General features: G+C 40.9%; 1 protein-coding gene across 1 annotated transcript; it reads right to left on the reverse strand.

The window, feature by feature from the left end:
* Positions 1–293: 293 nt before the first annotated feature.
* On the reverse strand, positions 294–8,614 carry LOC118411799. The gene is made up of 11 exons (XM_035814286.1): positions 8,563–8,614; positions 8,019–8,034; positions 6,296–6,408; positions 5,765–6,045; positions 4,856–5,026; positions 4,435–4,528; positions 3,370–3,567; positions 2,663–2,773; positions 2,078–2,124; positions 1,721–1,839; positions 294–1,330 (listed from the first exon to the last, which is right to left on the reverse strand). The coding sequence occupies exons 1-11, from the start codon at positions 8,612–8,614 to the stop codon at positions 808–810; spliced, it is 1,725 nt and encodes a 574-aa protein (XP_035670179.1). The 3' UTR covers positions 294–807.
* Positions 8,615–20,558: the final 11,944 nt, after the last annotated feature.

The raw sequence follows: 20,558 nt of genomic DNA on the forward strand, positions 1-20,558 counted from the left end.
AAGTTACGATGAAAACGAAAGAACCAGCTGCATTACCGAACCGATCGTCGGACCCAGCTGCGAACACTCAACCCTCGGACAATTTCAAAACATGTATCAGGAGTTGACCCTCATTTCTCGGAGGTGACAATTAAAAAAAAAAAAAAAATATCGAGATATGTGCGTAGCCCGCGTGTATGCGGGAAAATGCCAGCGGCGGCAATTCTTCACCAGTAACGCTACACATTGATGGTACTTTCTATAAATAGAACAGTATACAACAAAATCACGCAGAGTCTTGGGTTTACAGATGCTTGGTACATATATCGTTATATTGTCAGTGTTTTAATACAATAACAACTCTGCGATCGTTACAGTCTTCAATATTATACATTCTCTTTCATATGCCAGGTTCCCGTTATGACAGTTGGTTTGCACATGGTATATGCTGTGTCCTGAATTACCAGCATGTCACATCACATTATTTACAGAATAACTAGAAGTTTGTACATTTGTAACTGGCATACTGAGAAATAGTAATGTACATATATGTAAAAAATCTTACTAGAAACACAATAGCAACAACATTTCGGCAACATGCACGGCAGAGGTTTTACAGACCGAATTCACACCGATCCTTATTCCGCTTTGTTGCCCGCACCAGGTGCCTAAAGCAAAACTCATTCCCGCATTATTGCGACGTACTTACATCGTTAGTTTTGTCACACAGTTTTCTCGGTCACAATGTTGCTCTACCGATGCGACGTTTACGGGAAATGGCATATAAAACATTTTGCCGTGTTCAGACGTTAAAGCATAATCTACACGCTAGTCTTTCTCTACTACATTTGGGAATCTCCCTATGTACGTTCGTACCCCTGTGGACATAAAGACACATTTCCGTCTTAGAGACGTGATAGGAACTGCCCTATACGTATCTCCTCGCCTCACCTCGAACACCTTTTCACTTAGGGGTCTCTGCAATGCGACTTTAATGGTTAAGTTCTGCACAACCGAACAGTCGATGAGGGGGGTTGCTATCGGCAAGAGATCTTGCAACACCGCCAGATGAGTGGTACCAATATTGCAGAAAGTGACAACTTCGCCAAAGTGGACGGCTCCATCCACCTCGAACTCCACTGTCCTGCTGTTTCTTGTCTTCTCCCTGCCATATTCCCGGCTGTATATGGCTTGACCGTTGAGTTCTATACGATGGAAGTAGGGGTACTTGATGGTGTTGTCCACATGGCCTACTGCTGTTCGTACGGCCTCCAGGTGCTCCTCGTGTACGTGCCTGTCAACCGGGTTTCCAAGGAGATACAAGCCACTGCACAGTCTCGTCGAGTTAGGTCTAGATTTTGAAGACAGATACAAAACCAAAGTAAAGCATCCGCAGACAACATATCATAATGTACGTTTAACCTGTTATAATTTCTTTTACACGGTATTAATCTTATAGCAGATGCCCAGTCTTGGCTCGTTCTTATGTGGCCTTTGGATTGCATAGTACCTTTGCAAAAGCCAAATGTAATCTAAGAAGAGAGCAAGTGATTTAAATGGTCTCCCGATACTTGACAGCAAGGTGTGTGTTTGCCATTTTGTTGACAATTTTGGCGTTGTCCCAGCACTGTGCACTGTGCGGGGAGTTTCTGGACCCGTCGTCAACCAACATTAGTCTTTTTGTCCCGAGCACACGTCAAGACGGATACATGTATATGCTCTTTAAACGTGCTTAACCCACCTTTCAGCAACACTGGTAAGTCGTTGGGCCAACTTGACAACTCCCTTTCGCTCATGGATATTTTCCATGGCTGCTGCCACTCGCTGTAGCCCCCAGCTCATGGATTTCGTGAACGTGATCTAAAAAGAATGAACAAGACGGATATGTTTCCTGTGATAATTGTACACCCAGAAACAACCATGATGGTAAATAAGAAATAAAAGGAACACCGAACAAGTACACCGTACCCAGTTGCCTGTAACTTTGAACAGCAGAAAAGTTTTGGATAAACAATAAAATGATTAGACCAAGGAAACATCAACTTGTTAAACCACCGCGAAATCGAATTATTTCGAACATGAATGCCGTTACAGTTACCTGAGTGACGATGAAGCGTGTACCATGCACCATCCGCTTCAGGTGACCTGTAGACACAGAGGGAAGGGGATACTTTGACAAACTAAAAAAAACAGAACAGGTCGGGATAGTCTAGGCTTATAAACACAGTAGGATAGCTGCCATTAGCTAAAATTGACAAGATAAGCCTAACTGAATCTAGTCTACTAGGTTTGACCCAACTATGCATGTACACACCCATTACCCGCCTCAGGGCACAAGGCTAAGCTAGACTACAGACGGCGAGTCTTTTTATCCTCTGTGGTGGCATCGTCTGACAGCAGTCAGAACTCCAGCAATTTTCAGAGTACTTTACTCACATTGATATGCTCTATATCATAACATGGCAATGCTATATAATTGCTTCACCACTCATGTTATATTATGAATTATCTATATGATATTCAAGTTGCAATGGTTTTGTATCCATTTGTAATTTGTCTATTGTCATCTTTTTTATCTTTGATTTTGTTGATGTAACGACTTTTGTCTTGGTTTTCCCTCAGGGCACACTGAAAATCGTCATTAGGCCGATACTTTCGTTGGTGAAAAAACAAACAAACAAACCATTCATCGATTCAAATCCAAACAGGCTTGTGGTCCATACAGGCCCATACATTTCCACATACATCTGGAGGTGCCGGAGTTTGTGGATGTTCATTGTCTGCCGACGCTCTCCTGTTCAAACGAAAAATAACCAGAGGTCAGTGGTGAAAAAAGAAAAAAAAAGTCTGACAGCAGGTTATAATTTTTTTTTTCTTGCTGTGGGTGGTTATTATCTCCTCGAAGGAGGGCCTGGTGTCATCGAACTAGCGCTCTGGAAGCTATTCCCTAATTCGCTCAATAATTGACGTAACCGTTTGAATTCGCAGGTCTCCAGATGGGTAGCGGAAACGAACAGAGGAGCGAACTACTACACGGATGGCACCGTTGGCATGGCGATTTTTTGTACTATTTTGAAGTAAATGAAGAGTAAAAGAACGACACCCCCATCTTGAAAGTGCTACGGTACAGGCATCGGTCGTCTAATTGTTGCTTGTACAGGGAGAGGCGAGGGTGTATATGTGTACGTCCTAACAATCAAATGTCAACATGGGGTTAAACAATATTTGGGTATACAATGTACTGTGAAAGACCGCCTCGGTGTGTTTTTTTTTTTTCAACAATATCCTGCTGATGATTATGAACACAATAATGCAAACTCCTGTTCCGCCGTACCTTCCACTATACTTTGGAAAATCTTAATGAATAAATAAACAAAATAAACAAAGTACCATAGAGTTCCTCAAATGACTTGCAGAATGCATCCAATCGCAACCCTGCTGTCGTCAGGTCAGCTGTCGTGATATCATCGCTGGCCAGTGTCCAAATGGCACTCACCAGCAGGAAGTAGTGGGCGACGTACTCAGCTGGCAGGACATCGTGCAGAAGAGGCATGGAGTAATACAGAAGCCATGATCGGAATTCACTGGCTAAATAAAAAGAACAACAGGTCTATTTCAGTAAATAGGGATGGAAGCGCTAATAAAGTTGTTTGTATGCATTGTTATGTTTCTGCTATGACTTGTAAACACATGTTGTCACTTGGAACACATCTCTCATGCCCATAGGAGTACCAGTGACGTTTTGCTGGAATGGCTATGATTCGTGGGAAGATGTACTTAACACTGAAACCGAATCAGCAGGAAGCAAGTAGAACCAGCCGGAATGAAGAAATTGCAAAGTTCACGCAAGGACGTTCTATCTGATAGAACGTCCTTGGTTCACGCCACATTTGGTAGGGAAATGGACCTTGTACCTCATCACACCAGAGCCGGAATGCGGTCTGAATTAAAATTATTCTGTATTCCTGGGTATGCGTAGTACATTCTAGAAATTCTCACTGTAATCCAGTTATTTGTGTTCATTCTTGTGGCCGGACGTTTATGCATCAGAATGTATCGAATAATGTTGGAATTATTAAGAATTCGGTCGTACTGCAATTAGAATAAATAGAATACACTTTGAATGCCATTCGATATTTTCTCCACTTCAAATGCACCTCGAAAGTTTTGAGCCTAACAAAAACATTCGGGACGACTATAGAATAGGCAAAAATCTATGGAATGCAGTGAGAATTTTTAGAATACGTCACGAATTCCCAGGAATAAACAAAGGTTCTACATAGAATTTCATTCAGACGGCGTTCCGATGCTCATGTAAAGGGGCCTTAAGCTAGTGCGCTTCGAAGTACTTAGGTTTAGCATAAACTTTCATCCTTGGAGCAGATAATAATAGTAGTGTATTATGATATAAATTCTATACTTGTGACCTACATATCCAAAAGCAATGCGCCATACCTTTCCAGTGATGTTTTTCTGTGATACTTCTCGGTCGGTGAGAGATACAGTCAGGTACCTTCAGGGCAAGCAGCTGCTTATTCAGATCAGGTATCTGCAAAAGAAAAAAAACGATGTCATACTATTGACCGTACTACATGAACCCTTTTTCATCTGCCTTCGCTGAGATTAGGGGAGTGAGTTGCTGGGCAGTGCCTTTGACTCTTCTGGATATTGTTCCATTTCTCTCAGTAGGTTTATTCAACAAATAATATATCATTTGAGTTTGCCTTGCATGTAGGCCAGTTGGAATTATGAAAATTAGCCCTTATAGACACACACACACACACACACACACACACACACACACACATATATATATATGTATATATACTGAAGAAATATGCTGAAGAAATATGTGTATAGGAGAACCGAAACTTACAGACTTAGATATGTTGAATGGTTCGCCGTAACTCTGTGGCGAAAACCAGAGCTCCAACATTGTTTTTGCTACCCCTAGGAGAACAGCGTGCATCCAGTCCACTGGGAAAGAATTAGACATATCCAGAGCATGGTACCTCAGGAACACGCTGGCCCCCATAATGCCCATAACCTGCAGGGGAAAAAAGACACATGGCACCATACAGGCCATGTAACCTAACGAGATTTACGGCTTTCTTAACGATGGGGGTAACGAAGCTACTGAAAAGTAATAGATTTTTCATCCGTGCTTCTGACAACACCCAAGAAATAAACAACAGCCATCTAATTTTTAATATACATGTAAATATAGTGTATAATTACTAAAAACAGACGTATTTGTAAGAATAATGTTAACGATTGTTCTACTCATCACTAAGGTCATGTCCAAAAACAATACACCACAGAAACATTTTAGGACAGTGTGTTTAGTTTAGTTTAGTTTAGTTTATTAGGATTCTCCATTTGGAGGGTATGGTGAAACAGGTGTTAAGGACACCTTTTCAAAGCCGCCATACACACGTGCACATGTTCGCACATGTCTATACGCGGCGGGGTTATACCGCCCCTTACGGGGTGATATACCCTTTCGCTGGCTGATACGGTATGGAGGTTCGCCAGGCCTCCAACCGGGTGATTTGAAGTGAATCACCAAATCCAGACGGAACGGTTTGCTCCATCTCACACCGCACCATCGCACGTGTGGGGGTTCTTTAACGTGCATAGGGTGTGACTCTCCCCATACACGGGACCTCCATTTAACGTCCTATCCGAGGGACGGCCCTAGCCGAAGCTAGGTACTCATTTTCACCTGAGTATAGTGAGGAAAGCCGTGTGTGTGTTCCAGTGTGTAAGCAAATAAACAACTTACAGCATTTCCCGGATTGGATCGGCTCAGTGTTTCCCTGACATTCTCAATGATAGACCGGTGACTTCTCATCGTCATGTCAGCGGTGTAGGGCCATATGCGATGAAGACTGTTGTTGGAGCCGTCTGGATTCTTGCCAGAATCTCCACATTCATTACATCCGTACATCCCATTGAACTGTTTCATTACCAGTGCCTTGGCCTTGGCTGGTAGGTCCATCACCGCCATCATCAGCAGCCCACGTACAGTAGCCGTTTCGGTCGGTGACACTTTAACCACTATTCCTGAGTTGAAAAAGTCAGGTGCACAATGAGAAATGAAATTTGAATAGCAGTACATACATGCGATTTACATAATCTTTCCATAAAGGTTAGAGTTCATTCTATTCATAACAGGATCATTTTAACTGACAGACTTAACGGACATTCTCCACAGATATCCTCCAGAGCTGATAGCATTGTGTTTTCGTGACAATGGAAAATCAATGAAGAGGGGAGTGAGTAATTAAGAAAATGAAATAAGTCTAGGACATACCCTGTCTGTAGATCTTGTCAAGTGCCATCATTGTTGGTTTCAAGAACGTCGTCATTTTGGGCTTCTCAGGTGCAAACCAACACGCACACAGAATCATGTACTTCTTGGTAAACCTGAAAGAAGGGAATCGCACGATTTATTTTTTGAAAACCACATGGATGTATAGATTCGTTAGTTTGCCCTGGGGACATGAGCCATATTACCAACTTTGCCTCAAATCTTTAAAAATCACAATACAGAATAATTGTACACGTGGTAAGCTAGTAAAATTAATCTATGCTCAAACAATAACTAGGAATGTTTTGTAACACCACCACATTAACTGTAGTCGATGAAAATGCTCCCGCCGGCCATGCTTGTCAGCACGCGCTAAGTGACATACAAGTGACAATACATATGCAATTTTTGCAATCTACTCTGTTAAAAACAGGTAGTTTCGGGTCAAGACCTCAAATGTACATTATGAAGACTTAGTGTCATGCTCGCATGGGTTAATTTCCAAAAGTTCAATTTTGGAACAGTCTATTGAAAACAGCTCATAAGCAAATAGCGGCCTCCAGCAGTATGGGAATATGAGCGATCGAAAGTTGTTATTTTCCGTTTAAGACAAAACATGATCTGCCCTGGTGAAATGACACATGAACGTTTTAAATCTTATTCACTGTAACCATCAGGCTCCCCAAACTTCACAGAGAGTTTATAGGCCTGCTACGAAAAACTACCTCTAGAATGGTCACACATAAAAATTGATTCCCAACTCTCCAGTTGAGATAACAATCCGTCCTATCTCAGTCTACCGAAGACTTAAACGGATCTGCGGGATCGAAAGGCGACCACCGCCCCATGGAAGTGAAGTGTGCATGGGTTAGTTTTATCAATTTTTTTTTAATTTCATGGTCCGGAACCAATGGGATCGCGGGCATGTCTGCGACCTCCATGGCGGATCGATCAGGAAAGAAAGCGGCCATTTTTTAAAAACCTACACTTCCTAGCCTATCATATACAACTTTCGTCGCCTACTTTGCGATATCAATGGATAGCAAGTTCTGCAAACATGTAGATTTGACATGACCATTTACTAGTCCTGCGGAAACAATTTGAAACAATTTGCTACGACAGAAGCTATGATCATCACCAGGGGTTACCTAATATGTCTACTCTCAAAGCAGAAGTAAGACTATGGCTGTTTGTTTGCATTTTATGCATTTTTGTCGGCCTTTATATTTTGTCAGGGTTTCTTTTCGTCCAACGGCCAAACTACCGGACCTCTGTTTGAATAGCCAACCCTGCCAATGCTCACGGGACACATGGGCGTGAGCATGTGTCTGGTGTACCAGCGGTGCGTGCAAATTCACTTGAACAGTTCTCAGCAGGAGCACAGACTTCACCCTTCCAAGCCGATCAGTGGTGATTAAGTGTTTAAAACAGAGACTGGATCTGTCAGCTATGTTTTGGAAAAAGGCTCTCCATTTCGTAATATAAGAAAACAATAACACAAGGAAAGCTTTTATGAACGCAGTCGACCAGTGAAAAGAGAAAAAAAACTTTCTCCACAGGAATGGAAGAAACGTTCTGATTTTTATTGTTTAGACTTTAGGGTTGTCGCGACGGGATTTGCGCATGCATCAGCGCGCGTTGACAACTTACTCTATAGGCGACGTTCATTAGGGGAAGATGGTGTCCTCCCTCTTTTGTGTCGTTTGTCATCCTTTGCATTACTTACGAAAGAGAATCGGCAGCTGTAATATGAGAGGAGGGTCATGGCTCATGCGATCATCTGCCTCTGAGAGTCAAGTTAGCTGACAGACTGATTGCGCGTCAGATTTTTGCGTGCGCAACACAAACCTTAAACAGTGATTTTGATACGTAAAATGAGGGTTAGTACGTCTTATACGCTACGTAGTAGCATACAAATCTTCACTTGCACCAAATATGAAATATCAATGTCCAATCGGTGATCTACTTCAAATTCAGCACGTATTAGATATACGATAAGAGGCATTCCATTGTTATCCGTGTCCATTTTCTGATGTTTCTTGTGCAACATACTGCATACATATGCTCACTTTGCATCTTCTTGGTACGATATAGTGCACATCGCCGATGTGGCCTGATTAAATAGAAGGTTGGAAGAAACAAAAATTTGCTTGGAGAATGCTTTTTGACAATGTTGGTTCCAAGTTGAAGATATTGAATAAATAATGACCAGAATAGACATCATGGCAAAGATTGACAGGAAACAGATGTTGCCTTTGTGACATTCTGACTCAAGGCGTTGGGGTTTGGATAGTTTCCCTCAGGGTTTGGCTCGGCATGCATGGTGGTCAAGGGTTAGGGGGTGCCCTATATGTGTCATCCAGAAGGTGTCTAGCTTCCTCACTTGTGACTGTCAGTACCTTCGAGAGGTCAGCCGAAGATTAATCACTAAACATCTGAGGGATATTTGTTTGCGGGGATGCAGGAACCGAGTTTTCCCTGTTCAAGAATGGCTGTAGCTCTAACGATGCATTGCAATCGCTGAGGGAGCAAAGTTAGCATAGGGATATATCATCGCTGTACATTTGTCGTGTCAATAAAGATTATTTAGCATCTATCCTCACTGAGCGATTGTTTGACGACTTTGAGCGCGCATTCGCTGATCGCTGAGCATTCCGGCCGCTTGGTGGTGTTAGTCCTTACAAGTGGAAAGGGGCACCCGATTCTATCATTATTATCATGAAGGTTTGTTAATCATGGGGCATGATTTGCGAATACGTTCGGTTGATCAGTGCCTTCTTATGGACTGAGGCCGTATGATTAGCGAAGAGTTCGCGATGGGATAATCAGGAGTCGGGGTCAACAACCCGTGATGCTGACCCAAGATGGCGGCGCCCAAAGATCGGACAGAAGGTGTGTGGCGGTCGGCGATATGAGCCTGGAAACTCCTTTCCAAGCATATTCATTCCACGTAACACGTTCAACAGGTTGGTCTTATAATCCAGGCTCCGTTTTTTTTCTTCGATAACAAGATTTGCGTGAACCTGTGGTTGGGAAGCAGTAAACTAAATCATATCCATTTTACTGGCGCCAAGGAGGTAAATATATATAACCTTCTTGCTAAGTATCGGCTCTAACGGACTTCCCTGACCGGGTAAGACGGATGATATTTTACATAAGTCTCTTGTCCGAGGATCAAGTATACCGGTAAGTAGCCCTCAGTTTAAATATATAGCGTCGACTAACGTTATCATGGCTAACCGGTAAGGAACCATGTCAGCATGGACAAAATATGCAAGCTTTGGTCTATTAAAAAGCTGGGGCCAATTGCCAATATAATGTAAAGTACCATATACAACATTTGCATGCTTCTTTATGTGATTATGTGAAGAGTGATAAAGGCATGGACCTTAGGTATAAGTTCAGAATGCCAGAATAGATTCTCAGTTGCAATGATACCCCCCTCCCCCAAACCTGGAGAGTACTGCATTTACAGGGGGTTCTGGACAAGAAGGGCTCAGCTCTTCAGGGTGGGCTAACTGAAATATTAGCTTAAGCTTAAGTACAGGGGCCCCACTCACAACAATCCAAGCAAGGGTTAACATGAAGTATCCACTGTCTATAAAACTGCTTCCAGTCATAATTCCAGAGTATGATACCCTGGGAAAACCTGACCCCAGAGCCGCACGCAACTGGTTTACCGATCTTTGCCACACACGCCCCCAGAACACCCACCGCCCAACACCCACCTGCTCGACAATCCAGCTGGCCTCAACTATCACTTGCCTTTCAGAGAAGTAAGCGATAGTCAGGTCCCGGGCTGGCATGAAGTGGGGCCAGCTGGTTGGTAGTGCCTAGGTGTGCGGGTGTATAGTTGCGGGCGGGCGTGAAGCAGGCAGGGATCGGTAACTCTTCTTCGTGCCGCTTCTTTGAGTTTGGTTTCCCTGGGTAAGACTATGACTATCTACCATTTTTTACACTGACAGTTCTACCTCATCATGATTGGCTGTTTAAATTTTCTCAGACCATTCATTATTGCTTCAGTTTCATTTTTGGTAAATCTTTCCCCAGGAAATGGGCATCATAATCCAAACTTGCTGCTGTGATGTGGGGCTGTGTGTTTAGGGCAAGGTGCATGCGTTGTGCAAAATGCAGAAAAATTCTGTTTTAGCTCCTTGTCAGTGGTTGGTTCAAAATTTCTGTCACAGCCTGCTCAAAAATTGGATCAGAATTGTACAATATTACCTTACCATAAACAAAGCTAAGCTGATGATGAAAACAGCTATTATGCATGATTTGACTGAGGTGGTTGTACATTGAATGGGTATACATAACTGGTATTTCTGGGTGCACCGATCAGAAAAAAATGAAGGAATGGAAAGAAATCAGGTGACAACAGTTAACCAATTAGAAAATGGTTCCGTCTTCTCAGCAAAACATGTAATTTTGATTATGCATGTTGAACAGACAGCAGTCATGCCAAAACAGAAAAAGGTTGATAAATGTTGAATATACATTTCCTTTCTGCATTGTAGTTGATAATGAAAATAAATTTGTTATTCCAAACTATCCAAAGTACAATCTGAACGTATTCTGTAACACTCAAAGAGACCAATACACAATGACATGTAAATGTTTGTCTCACTCTCCATTATTATACTAGTCTGTACCACTATAAGCAGGCCTGAACTTGAACTTGATCCTCTGGACATGAATCGTGGTGTCATCTAGACTGTGGTGTCCTACTGGCCAAACAGTTAGGGTGTTTGGTCCAGAGCGCAGGGGTTCTGGGTTTGAATCCCCTGACATGCCATTCATATTGTGCCTTCGGCACAACACTGATTCACATAACTTTCCTCACTTCACTTTCATGTAACATAGGATAGGATGTTAAAAAAAAAAAAAACTTAAATGGAGGCCCAGTGTTTGAAGAGAGCCACACCTTGGGTATAGTTCTCACCAGACATAGTTCACAGTGGTTAAAATATACAGCACAATTCACACATTTAGGTTATCAGTGTTACATAATGTATTGCTGAATGGCAGCTGCGCCAGACCCTTCCTATTCAGCCCCACCAATTACAAGCTCCTTGCAATTCAGCTTATGGTGCCAAGAGGTCTACTTGTCCGTAATTCAAAACTGTATCTGTTCAATAACATCCTGGACCTGGATTTTCTGTACTACTACTACTAGTACCTGTACCCACCCATGCATGTGCATGGATGTACATGTCCGTATCCAACTTGTATCACACAGGCTTACAGGCTTTCATCAAATGAATTGAATCCAGTCTTCATGTGCGCCGAGTGCAGCAGTACAGTCTAAAATTCAAATACCAGACTTTGATGTTGGATAGCTGTTGGTACAAGTTTTGTTTGTTGACACTGTGTATTGTGCATCACCCTGGTCCCATCCCTCCTGCAGGTCAGATCACCATCCCACCCAAGGGAGTAGCTCAAAATAAATCATAGTTCAATTAGAACACTGTTCTAGTTGGTGTCAGCACAATGATAAAATAATTGCGGTCCTCTTAAGTTGCTTAAATCAAACAAATCAAGGAGAGTCTGTAGGACACATTTCTCCGTGAAGTAAATTATGGTGTTTACGGTTTGTTTTAGATGTTTGATACATGGCAAATGTCAGACTAAACTTAAAAATAATCTTGACAGTTCAAAGACTCAGTCCCATACCCAGACAAATATATGTATCTAATTGCTGTTTCCGTTTTATGTTCTTGTTCATCATAACAAAAGGCACTAACCATGAGTACAGTGTACTACTGAGCTAACCCAACATCTGCTTGGATCTTTGAGAGCTGTTTCCTTTAATAAGCCACCAAAGGACAGTAAAACAACACCTGCTTCGAGAAAAGGCTGTAAGTGGGGATCAAGACAAGTAGACTGCATCTCTCTATGAATGTTCCACAATTTTCTGAATATAGGAGTGTTCTTTGAAAGTTACAGAGTAAGCAAAACAATGTGCATTATCAGTTTGTCACATAGGTACCATTTGCCAAAGTAGTGTGTCATAGTTATCTACCGAACCGATCGTGAGATACATGTCAAGCTGCAAGGAGCACAAACTCAGACAATTTCAAAACCCCTTGTCACGTCAGCATGTGACCTTCTTTCCAGGAAGTAATTACAGTATACTGTAACAAGTCACTCCTGCAAGGTCTCAGAGAATATGTGTTCTTATTACCACGTGACCATGAAAAATGGAGGTATAGTTTTTTTTTGTGTCTATCCGTGTGTCCGGATATTTGTTGTCACCATAGCTCGAGAACCTCCAGATGGATTGTGATGATATTTGATATATAGGCAGGGGATGGGAAGACGAAGGTCAAGGTGGGCCCCCTGGTGTGCAACCTCGGTACTGCAGTAGAACTTTGATTTTTCGTATCTTTTGACCTGGACATGCTATGATCTTGATTTTTTGGTGGCAGATAGCTTGTGATGTAGGGAAGAAGTGATGTATGTTTTGGTCCGCTAGCAGCTTTGCTCTGGAAGTGCAGGAGCATTCTGGTCAAAATCTTCCAAGAAGCATAACGGAACATAGGAATGACAGATTTCCATGATATATAGAATGCAGGCATCCTTGGCAGAGATGTATATATTGAAGTGCAAATTATGCAAATTTGAACTTAATCTGCATAATTAATGAAGAAAATCTATATTTAGTGTTTTCCATTATAGGACTCAAATACATGTAACATGTGCAGTTTGTGGCAGGTGGAAGATTAGCAGATACAAATTATACAAATAGCTCCATAATTTGCATAATTAATGTGAAATTGTCATAACTATTCTAAGTACAGTTAAATGATTGGATTGTCAACATTGTTACCTGTGTAACATGTGTAAGTTAGTTAAAGGTGTACATGACCAAGCATAAATTATGCAGATGTGCAAGTCATTTGCATTATAAGAATATTTCATGGAGGTATGAGGTCAGAGGGCCAAAGAAAAACAGTTTCCAGCTTTCACTTTTACAGTTATCTGTCCTTAAAACTTGCAAGCAATTCTGTGCAGTGTGTACAAGTCATGGCCTGGTATCTAACCATGTTATATAACTCCCTAGTCTCTTCTTTTGTATCCTTGCAGATAGGACAAAGGAGACTTGGAGCTATAAAAGGGCTGGATACCAGGCTATTTACTAGTAGTTGTGAAATGCTTGTGGTTAAAGATCAATCAGTGTCATCAGCAACGGAAGGTTCAAGTTAAAGGCAATGTATCTGACTGTAGGTTATTCTGCCAGACATTAATCTCTATGTCTTTGCATTTGTCAGTTTGTTTTCTGAAGTGCAACTCACATGTGCTACGCAATAACTGCATCCATCTTTCTTTTGTTTTGTAAATGGTGTTGCTCAATACAAGGCCAGTGCTGGCCACATTTAAACTAAGGACTGAACTAATTGAAGATGTTAAGGAGATAGCTGTGTACTTGGTGTGGAAATCTAATGTGGGTTGTATTTGTGTGGGAAGCACTCCCCAGAAAGAGAGTTCCACATTTAGTCCAAGGATAGACGCTTTTGCTAAAAGGGGGTATTATTGTACACTTTCCACACAAGAGGTATAACATTTTACTGCACGTGCTTACTTGGCAGTTGCATTCTTTCTTTCTTACTGTGGATGTGTATAATACCATGATATACTGAAGTTGATAGTCCCTACTAGTAAGACATCTATATTTTTACTATAATGCCCCTAGATAAGAGTAACACTTACAGCACAACAGATCTGTGGGTCCTTAAAACTAAAGAGGGAGGTAGCCTGCTGAGGTAGCCACCCTGCTATAGCCTGCCCACCATTTCCAGACACCCTATTACAAGAATCCCTTTCTCAGTTTTTTTAATATCATCTGTAGGAGTTTCACCCACTGAGCCTGGCTGGGCATTCCTTTCTATGATTATATGTGCATGCGGTAAGAAAGAATATTTGGAGCTTAATAATGATAATGATAATAATATTTGTATAGGTGTCAGAACAGTCATACAGGTCTGGACCTAAACAAAAAGTAAACTTTGCTAGAGGTTGAAATAGATGTTAGTATTCATCATGATGGACACAACTTTTTAAGACTACAGATAAGTAAATTCCAAAGCAATGATGACTATTGTTATATTCTTGCAGTTGATAATCAAAAAGTAAACTTTGCTAGAGGTTGAAATAGATGTTAGTATTCATATAAAGATTCCAATTTATCATTTTAAAAGTCATTAAGCTACATCATTATTTTATAGCTTAAAAGATGATTGATCAAACTTGTTGATGTACATGATCTGGTCTGGACCTTACCTAAACCTGTGTACCAGTACACATGTGGTACCCTGACAGTGTTAGTCGGGCTTCGAAACCTGGTGTACTTGAAGTTGAATATTGATATTGTTTGCTTTTTGTTTGAAACTTTAAATTTATTTATTCATGAAAAGCTCAAATCCGCCTGCAGTAATACTATGGCTGTTTTTAACATCTCTGGCAATCAGGTGGAATCTGAAAGTCACTTTTGAATAAGCATAACTTGAATTTGTAAGCTCTACTATTAGTACACCAGTAGGTATTGACAGTCACTCTGAGCTGCCAGCTGTACTGCATGGCCACCACCTGTGTCCCTCTAATGGGAATATCCAAAATCTGTGAGGGATTGTAATCCAAAGCAGTGACCCTGTAGTGTACCATTGATCAATATTGACTGAAGAAAGCGATGCATATGTCAAATGCAGATGTACCAGCACCTTATAAGGTACAGGGTCTGATTTAGTATTGTCTCAATGGCTGAAATTGTCTATGATGGCTTCCAGAACACAACTAGCAAGAACATTAATGTACAGTCAAACCTGTATTAGCGGCCACCACATGGCCATAGTGGCCACTTTTTGTCGGTCCCTTGGATTCGTAATGATTAAGAAATAGGCTTAGCGGCCACCTGTCCAACGCGACCACGGCCACACGTCCGGTCCCGTCGATACAGAAACACTGCCTATTGCAACCATACAGCGACCATATGTCACCCTGCACCGAGTTTGAAATCGTAGTTTGCAAGGATTTGGAATTCCCAACAGGGTCATTTTGGCGACAGTAGAAGGTATGCATGCCTTGAGCATTAAAATGCAAGTCTTTGTCGGTGAATTTACTGATCGAGACAATGTTACTTGGTGAGAAAGATTAGTGGGAACTGAAATCATGTGTAACTTGCTCGTGGTCAACATTTTCTCTTTAGTGGCCACCTGTCTACAGTGGCCGTATTTCTCCAGTCCCTTGATTGGCCGCTATAGACAGGTTTGACTTTAGTTGTTATGAGGGTACCATAGCAGATCGTTGGACTGCGGTACTCCAAGGTGAGACTTGACACTGCAAGTAATATTTGCACATGGCATGTGGGTTTGGAGACTAGTACCACGAAACAACAGTTGTATGGCTTGTTGGACTGGATACATGGTAAGTTATTGTACAGGTAATATTTTCATGTTTCTGTGATATACCATGTAAAGTATCATACTGATAATTTTTTGCATGGTTCTTTGGTCTGGAGACCAGGTCAGGTGCTGTACAACTTAAGACATATATGACTTTTCGGTCTGTATACCAGGTACCGTACAGGTAAGATATTTTGGATTGTAGGTCTGGGCACCAGGTTAGTACTGTATAGGTAACAATAGTGCCATATGCATGGCTTTTTGGTCTGTATAACAGGTATGTACCATACAGTTAACATATTATGGATTGTTGGTAAAGGTGTCCTCTCAATGCACTTGCATCAAGCTTGCGTCTCTGCGGGATTCAAAAGATACTCAACGAATTTCAGAGATAAAGAATGAATTTTCTTACGTTTTGTGTATTTTGTCTTCTAAGTCATACTTTTACGTATTACGCAATATCTAAATTATAAAAAATAGGAGAAAATAACAAAACAGTGACGCAGTGAACAAACCCCGCAGTGACACAAGTACAGTGAGAGGGCACCTTTAGTACCCTTTATCTTCAGGTAACATACGCATGGCTTGTTGGTCTGTATACCTGGTAAGTACTGTGCATGTAACATACGCATGGCTTGTTGGTCTGTATACCTGGTAAGTACTGTGCAGGTAACATACGCATGGCTTGTTGGTCTGTATACCTGGTAAGTACTGTGCAGGTAACATACGCATGGCTTGTTGGTCTGTATACCTGGTAAGTACTGTGCAGGTAACATACGCATGGCTTGTTGGTCTGTATACCTGGTAAGTACTGTGCAGGTAACATACGCATGGCTTGTTGGTCTGTATACCTGGTAAGTACTGTGCATGTAACATATGCATGGCTTGTTGGTCTGTATACCTGGTAAGTACCATAGAGGTAACATATGCATGGATTGTTGGTCTGTATATAGCCAGTAAGGTACATGTACCATACAGGTAAAATTTACATAGTTCTTTGATCTAGCTGGACACCAGGTAATATACTGAACAGGTACTAGTAATATTTGTAAGATATTTGGTCTAGAGAATGGTAAAGCATTTTACAGGTTTATCATACAATTTTCAAATCCGAGAACAAGATAAATGCTTATCTCTATAGGGCCCTATAGGTGACTGGATACCATGTGTTTGATCAGAAGTACATCACTGAAAACTTTTCTCTTTCTTTTCAGGGCATTGATGTAAGATGGCAGAAGGAGAGAAGCTCAGATTACACAGCAGGAGTCAGAGATCTTCATACATCACTGTTATCTGTGTATACAGTGGTCAAAGCACCTGTTAGTTGTTAACAACTTTGTTGGTCCGACTGAAGACTACATGTTACATACTTTTAGACAAATATGAAATTGTCAGGTAGATTGGCTAGAACTGTTCTGATGAATTGTAGAATAAGACTTCGTTTGCTGTAGTCATTTAAGTCTCTAAAATTGTATAAAGCATACACGGTGGTAATGATTCGATTCTATATTGAATTTAGCACAATATTTGTATTCTGCTGGTACTAAGTTTACTGTAAGTAATATGCTTCTCCAATAGGAGTGCTGTATATTACCACTATACATTCATGATAATTTGACCTGCCAACCCTAGTCTATTGTTTCAAATGTTTTTTGTGTGCAGTACATGAAGGTCATATGCATAGGTTCATTTTTCGATGCCTGAATGTAAATATGTGAATACGTACAATACGTACACTTGCAAGTATATATATATATATATATATATATATATATATATATATATATATATATATGTAAATACTTACCGTTTGTGATGCCTATTGCTGCAGTACAATGTGAACCAGTCAAAATTGCCCACCAAAACGTTGGAGTGGAATAAAGAAACTTTAAGGGTTGTAAAAAAAAGAGTCTTCATTCACAGAAATTAGCATTTTGATAATATAGATGGTGCACGATAATTGGAGACCATATCTGTTAATTCCAAGACAGCAGATTGGTCAATTGTCATTATTGAGTGCACCTGAATAATGTTTGTTAGTTTTGTTTATGTGTATTCATGTGTGTGGTGTGGAGTGGAGTGGGTGGCTACCAGATCACCGGACCTAATTTGGACCTGTGTAATATCCAAAAATCTGAGTCCAAAATACCCAAGGTCAAAAACCTGAATCGAAAAAAAACTGAACAATGTACAAATACACCCACTAGACATATCTACTCAGAAATCTAGTAGGTAATTTGGCAAAAAAGGGTTTAACAATTTTGTAAGCAAATCTGATTGTCTCAATTAAACTAAATCAGTCTACGTCTACTAACCCTAGAAATTAGGGTTAAGGTTAGAGTTAGCACTTAAACACTCATATCTCCACAACAAAGCAAGCAATTTCAAAACGGATTTCAGATTACAAGTACCCTTTAAAAGACCTTTCTAATCATACCAAGTGTGACCACCTTGAATGCAATATATACCCTATATATACCCTAACCCTAGCTATAATTGCCTTGAATACCCTATAGTCCGATCCCTATCCCTAGAAGTTAGGGTTAGCGCTTAAACACTCATATCTCCACAACAAAGCACGCAGTTTCAAAACGGATTTCAGATTACAAGTACCCACCGAAAGACCTTTCTAATCATACCAAGTTTGACCGCCTTGAATGCACTATATACCCTAACCCTAGCTATAACCGCATTGAATACACAATAGTCCTAAGTAACTCCTAACCCTAGCCCTATCCCTAGCAATTAGGGTTAGGGTTAGCGCTTAAACACTCATATCTCCACAACAAAGCACGCAATATCAACACGGATTTCAGATTACAAGTACCCACCGAAAGACCTTTCTAATCATACCAAGTTTGACCGCCTTGAATGCACTATATACCCTAACCCTAGCTATAACCGCATTGAATACACAATAGTCCTAACCCTATCCCTATCCCTAACAATTAGGGTTAGGGTTAGCGCTTAAACACTCATATCTCCACAACAAAGCAAGCAATATCAACACGGATTTCAGATTACAAGTACCCACCGAAAGACCTTTCTAATCATACCAAGTTTGAAAACCTTGAATGCAATATATACCCTAACCCTAGCTATAACCGCCTTGAATACACAATAGTCCTAACCCGATCACTATCCCTAGCAATTAGGGTTAGGGTTAGCGCTTAAACACTCATATCTCCACAACAAAGCACGCAATATCAACACGGATTTCAGATTACAAGTAAACGTTAAAAGACCTTTCTAATCATACCAAGTTTGACCGCCTTGAATGCACTATATACCCTAACCCTAGCTATAACCGCCTTGAATACACAGTAGTCCTAACCCGATCCCTATCCCTAGCAATTAGGGTTAGGGTTAGAGCTTAAACACTCATATCTCCACAACAAAGCACGCAATTTCAAAACGGATTTCAGATTACAAGTACCCACCGAAAGACCTTTCTAATCATACCAAGTGTGACCGCCTTGAATGCACTATATACCCTAACCCTAGCTATAACCGCCTTGAATACACAATAGTCCTAAGTAACTCCTAACCCGATCCCTATCCCTAGCAATTAGGGTTAGGGTTAGCGCTTAAACACTCATATCTCCACAACAAAGCGCGCAATTTCAAAATGGATTTCAGATTACAAATAAACGTTAAAAGACCTTTCTAATCATACCAAGTTTGACCACCTTGGATGCAATATATACCCTAACCCTAGCTATAACCGCCTTGAATACCCTATAGTCCTAACCCGATCCCTATCCTTAGCAAATTGAGGGTTAGGGTTAGCGCTTAAACACTCATATCTCCACAACAAAGCACGCAATTTCAAAACGGATTTCAGATTACAAGTACCCACCGAAAGACCTTTCTAATCATACCAAGTGTGACCGCCTTGAACGCACTATATACCCTAACCCTAGCTATAACCCTAACCCTAACCCTAACCCTAGCCCTAGCTAACCCTAGAAATTAGGGTTTGGGTTAGCGCTTAAACACTCATATCTCCACAACAAAGCACGCAATTTCAAAACGGATTTCAGATTACAAGTACCCATCAAAAGACCTTTCTAATCATACCAAGTGTGACCGCCTTGAACGCACTATATACCCTAACCCTAGCTATAACCCTAACCCTAACCCTAACCCTAACCCTAACCCTAACCCTAACCCTAACCCTAGAAATTAGGGTTAGGGTTAGCGCTTAAACACTCATATCTCCACAACAAAGCACGCAATTTCAAAACGGATTTCAGATTACAGGTACCTATCAAAAGACCTTTCTAATCATACAAAATTTGACCACCTTGAATGCAATATATACCCTAACCCTAGCCTAAGTCGGAAGGCACCCTAGAGCTCCGACCGCAATGTAATTTCTAGGTCGATTTGAACCCCACATGACGGGAGAGCGTTTTCCTTTATAAAACGAAAATGAAGTAATATTTGTCGCAGAAATTTTCACCACGGTAGGCTAATATGGTGATCTATATGATCATATAGCAGTTATGATCTTCCGTTCATCTTCTTGAAGATATAAGCAATTCATCTTTGCCCAAACGATATCTGTGCAACAGGTGGCGCTTATTGGTGTCTTTTTCGAGTTTAAGATTCTTCTATTCATCAAGGATGATTTACACAATTAGCAAGCATAGGTATGTTGATATTCCAATTGTGAAATTACCTTCAGAATGCGTTTTGATGAATATATTCATAAACAACAAAAAGAAGTATATACAATAGCGAGTTAATTGTGACTAGCGACATTTAGCGGTACTGCAAAATTTGCCCTAGCGTGGTGTATTATTGACATATTTTGGCGAGTTTTGACACCTATTCTATTATGATGATCAGTAAAATGAGTAACAATT

This window comes from Branchiostoma floridae, chromosome 3, assembly GCF_000003815.2.
Source record: "Branchiostoma floridae strain S238N-H82 chromosome 3, Bfl_VNyyK, whole genome shotgun sequence".
NCBI classification, from domain to species: Eukaryota; Metazoa; Chordata; class Leptocardii; order Amphioxiformes; family Branchiostomatidae; genus Branchiostoma; species Branchiostoma floridae.

Excerpts from the sequence above, each read along its gene's own strand:
- LOC118411799 (XM_035814286.1), bottom strand. The coding sequence starts at position 8,614 with ATGCATGCCGAGCCAAACCCTGAGGGAAACTATCCAAACCCCAACGCC. Across the intron at positions 5,027-5,764 it reads GATCCAATCCGGGAAATGCT|GTTATGGGCATTATGGGGGC; the intron begins GTAAGTTGTTTA and ends TTTCCCCTGCAG. Across the intron at positions 1,840-2,077 it reads CACGCTTCATCGTCACTCAG|ATCACGTTCACGAAATCCAT; the intron begins GTAACTGTAACG and ends CATTCTTTTTAG.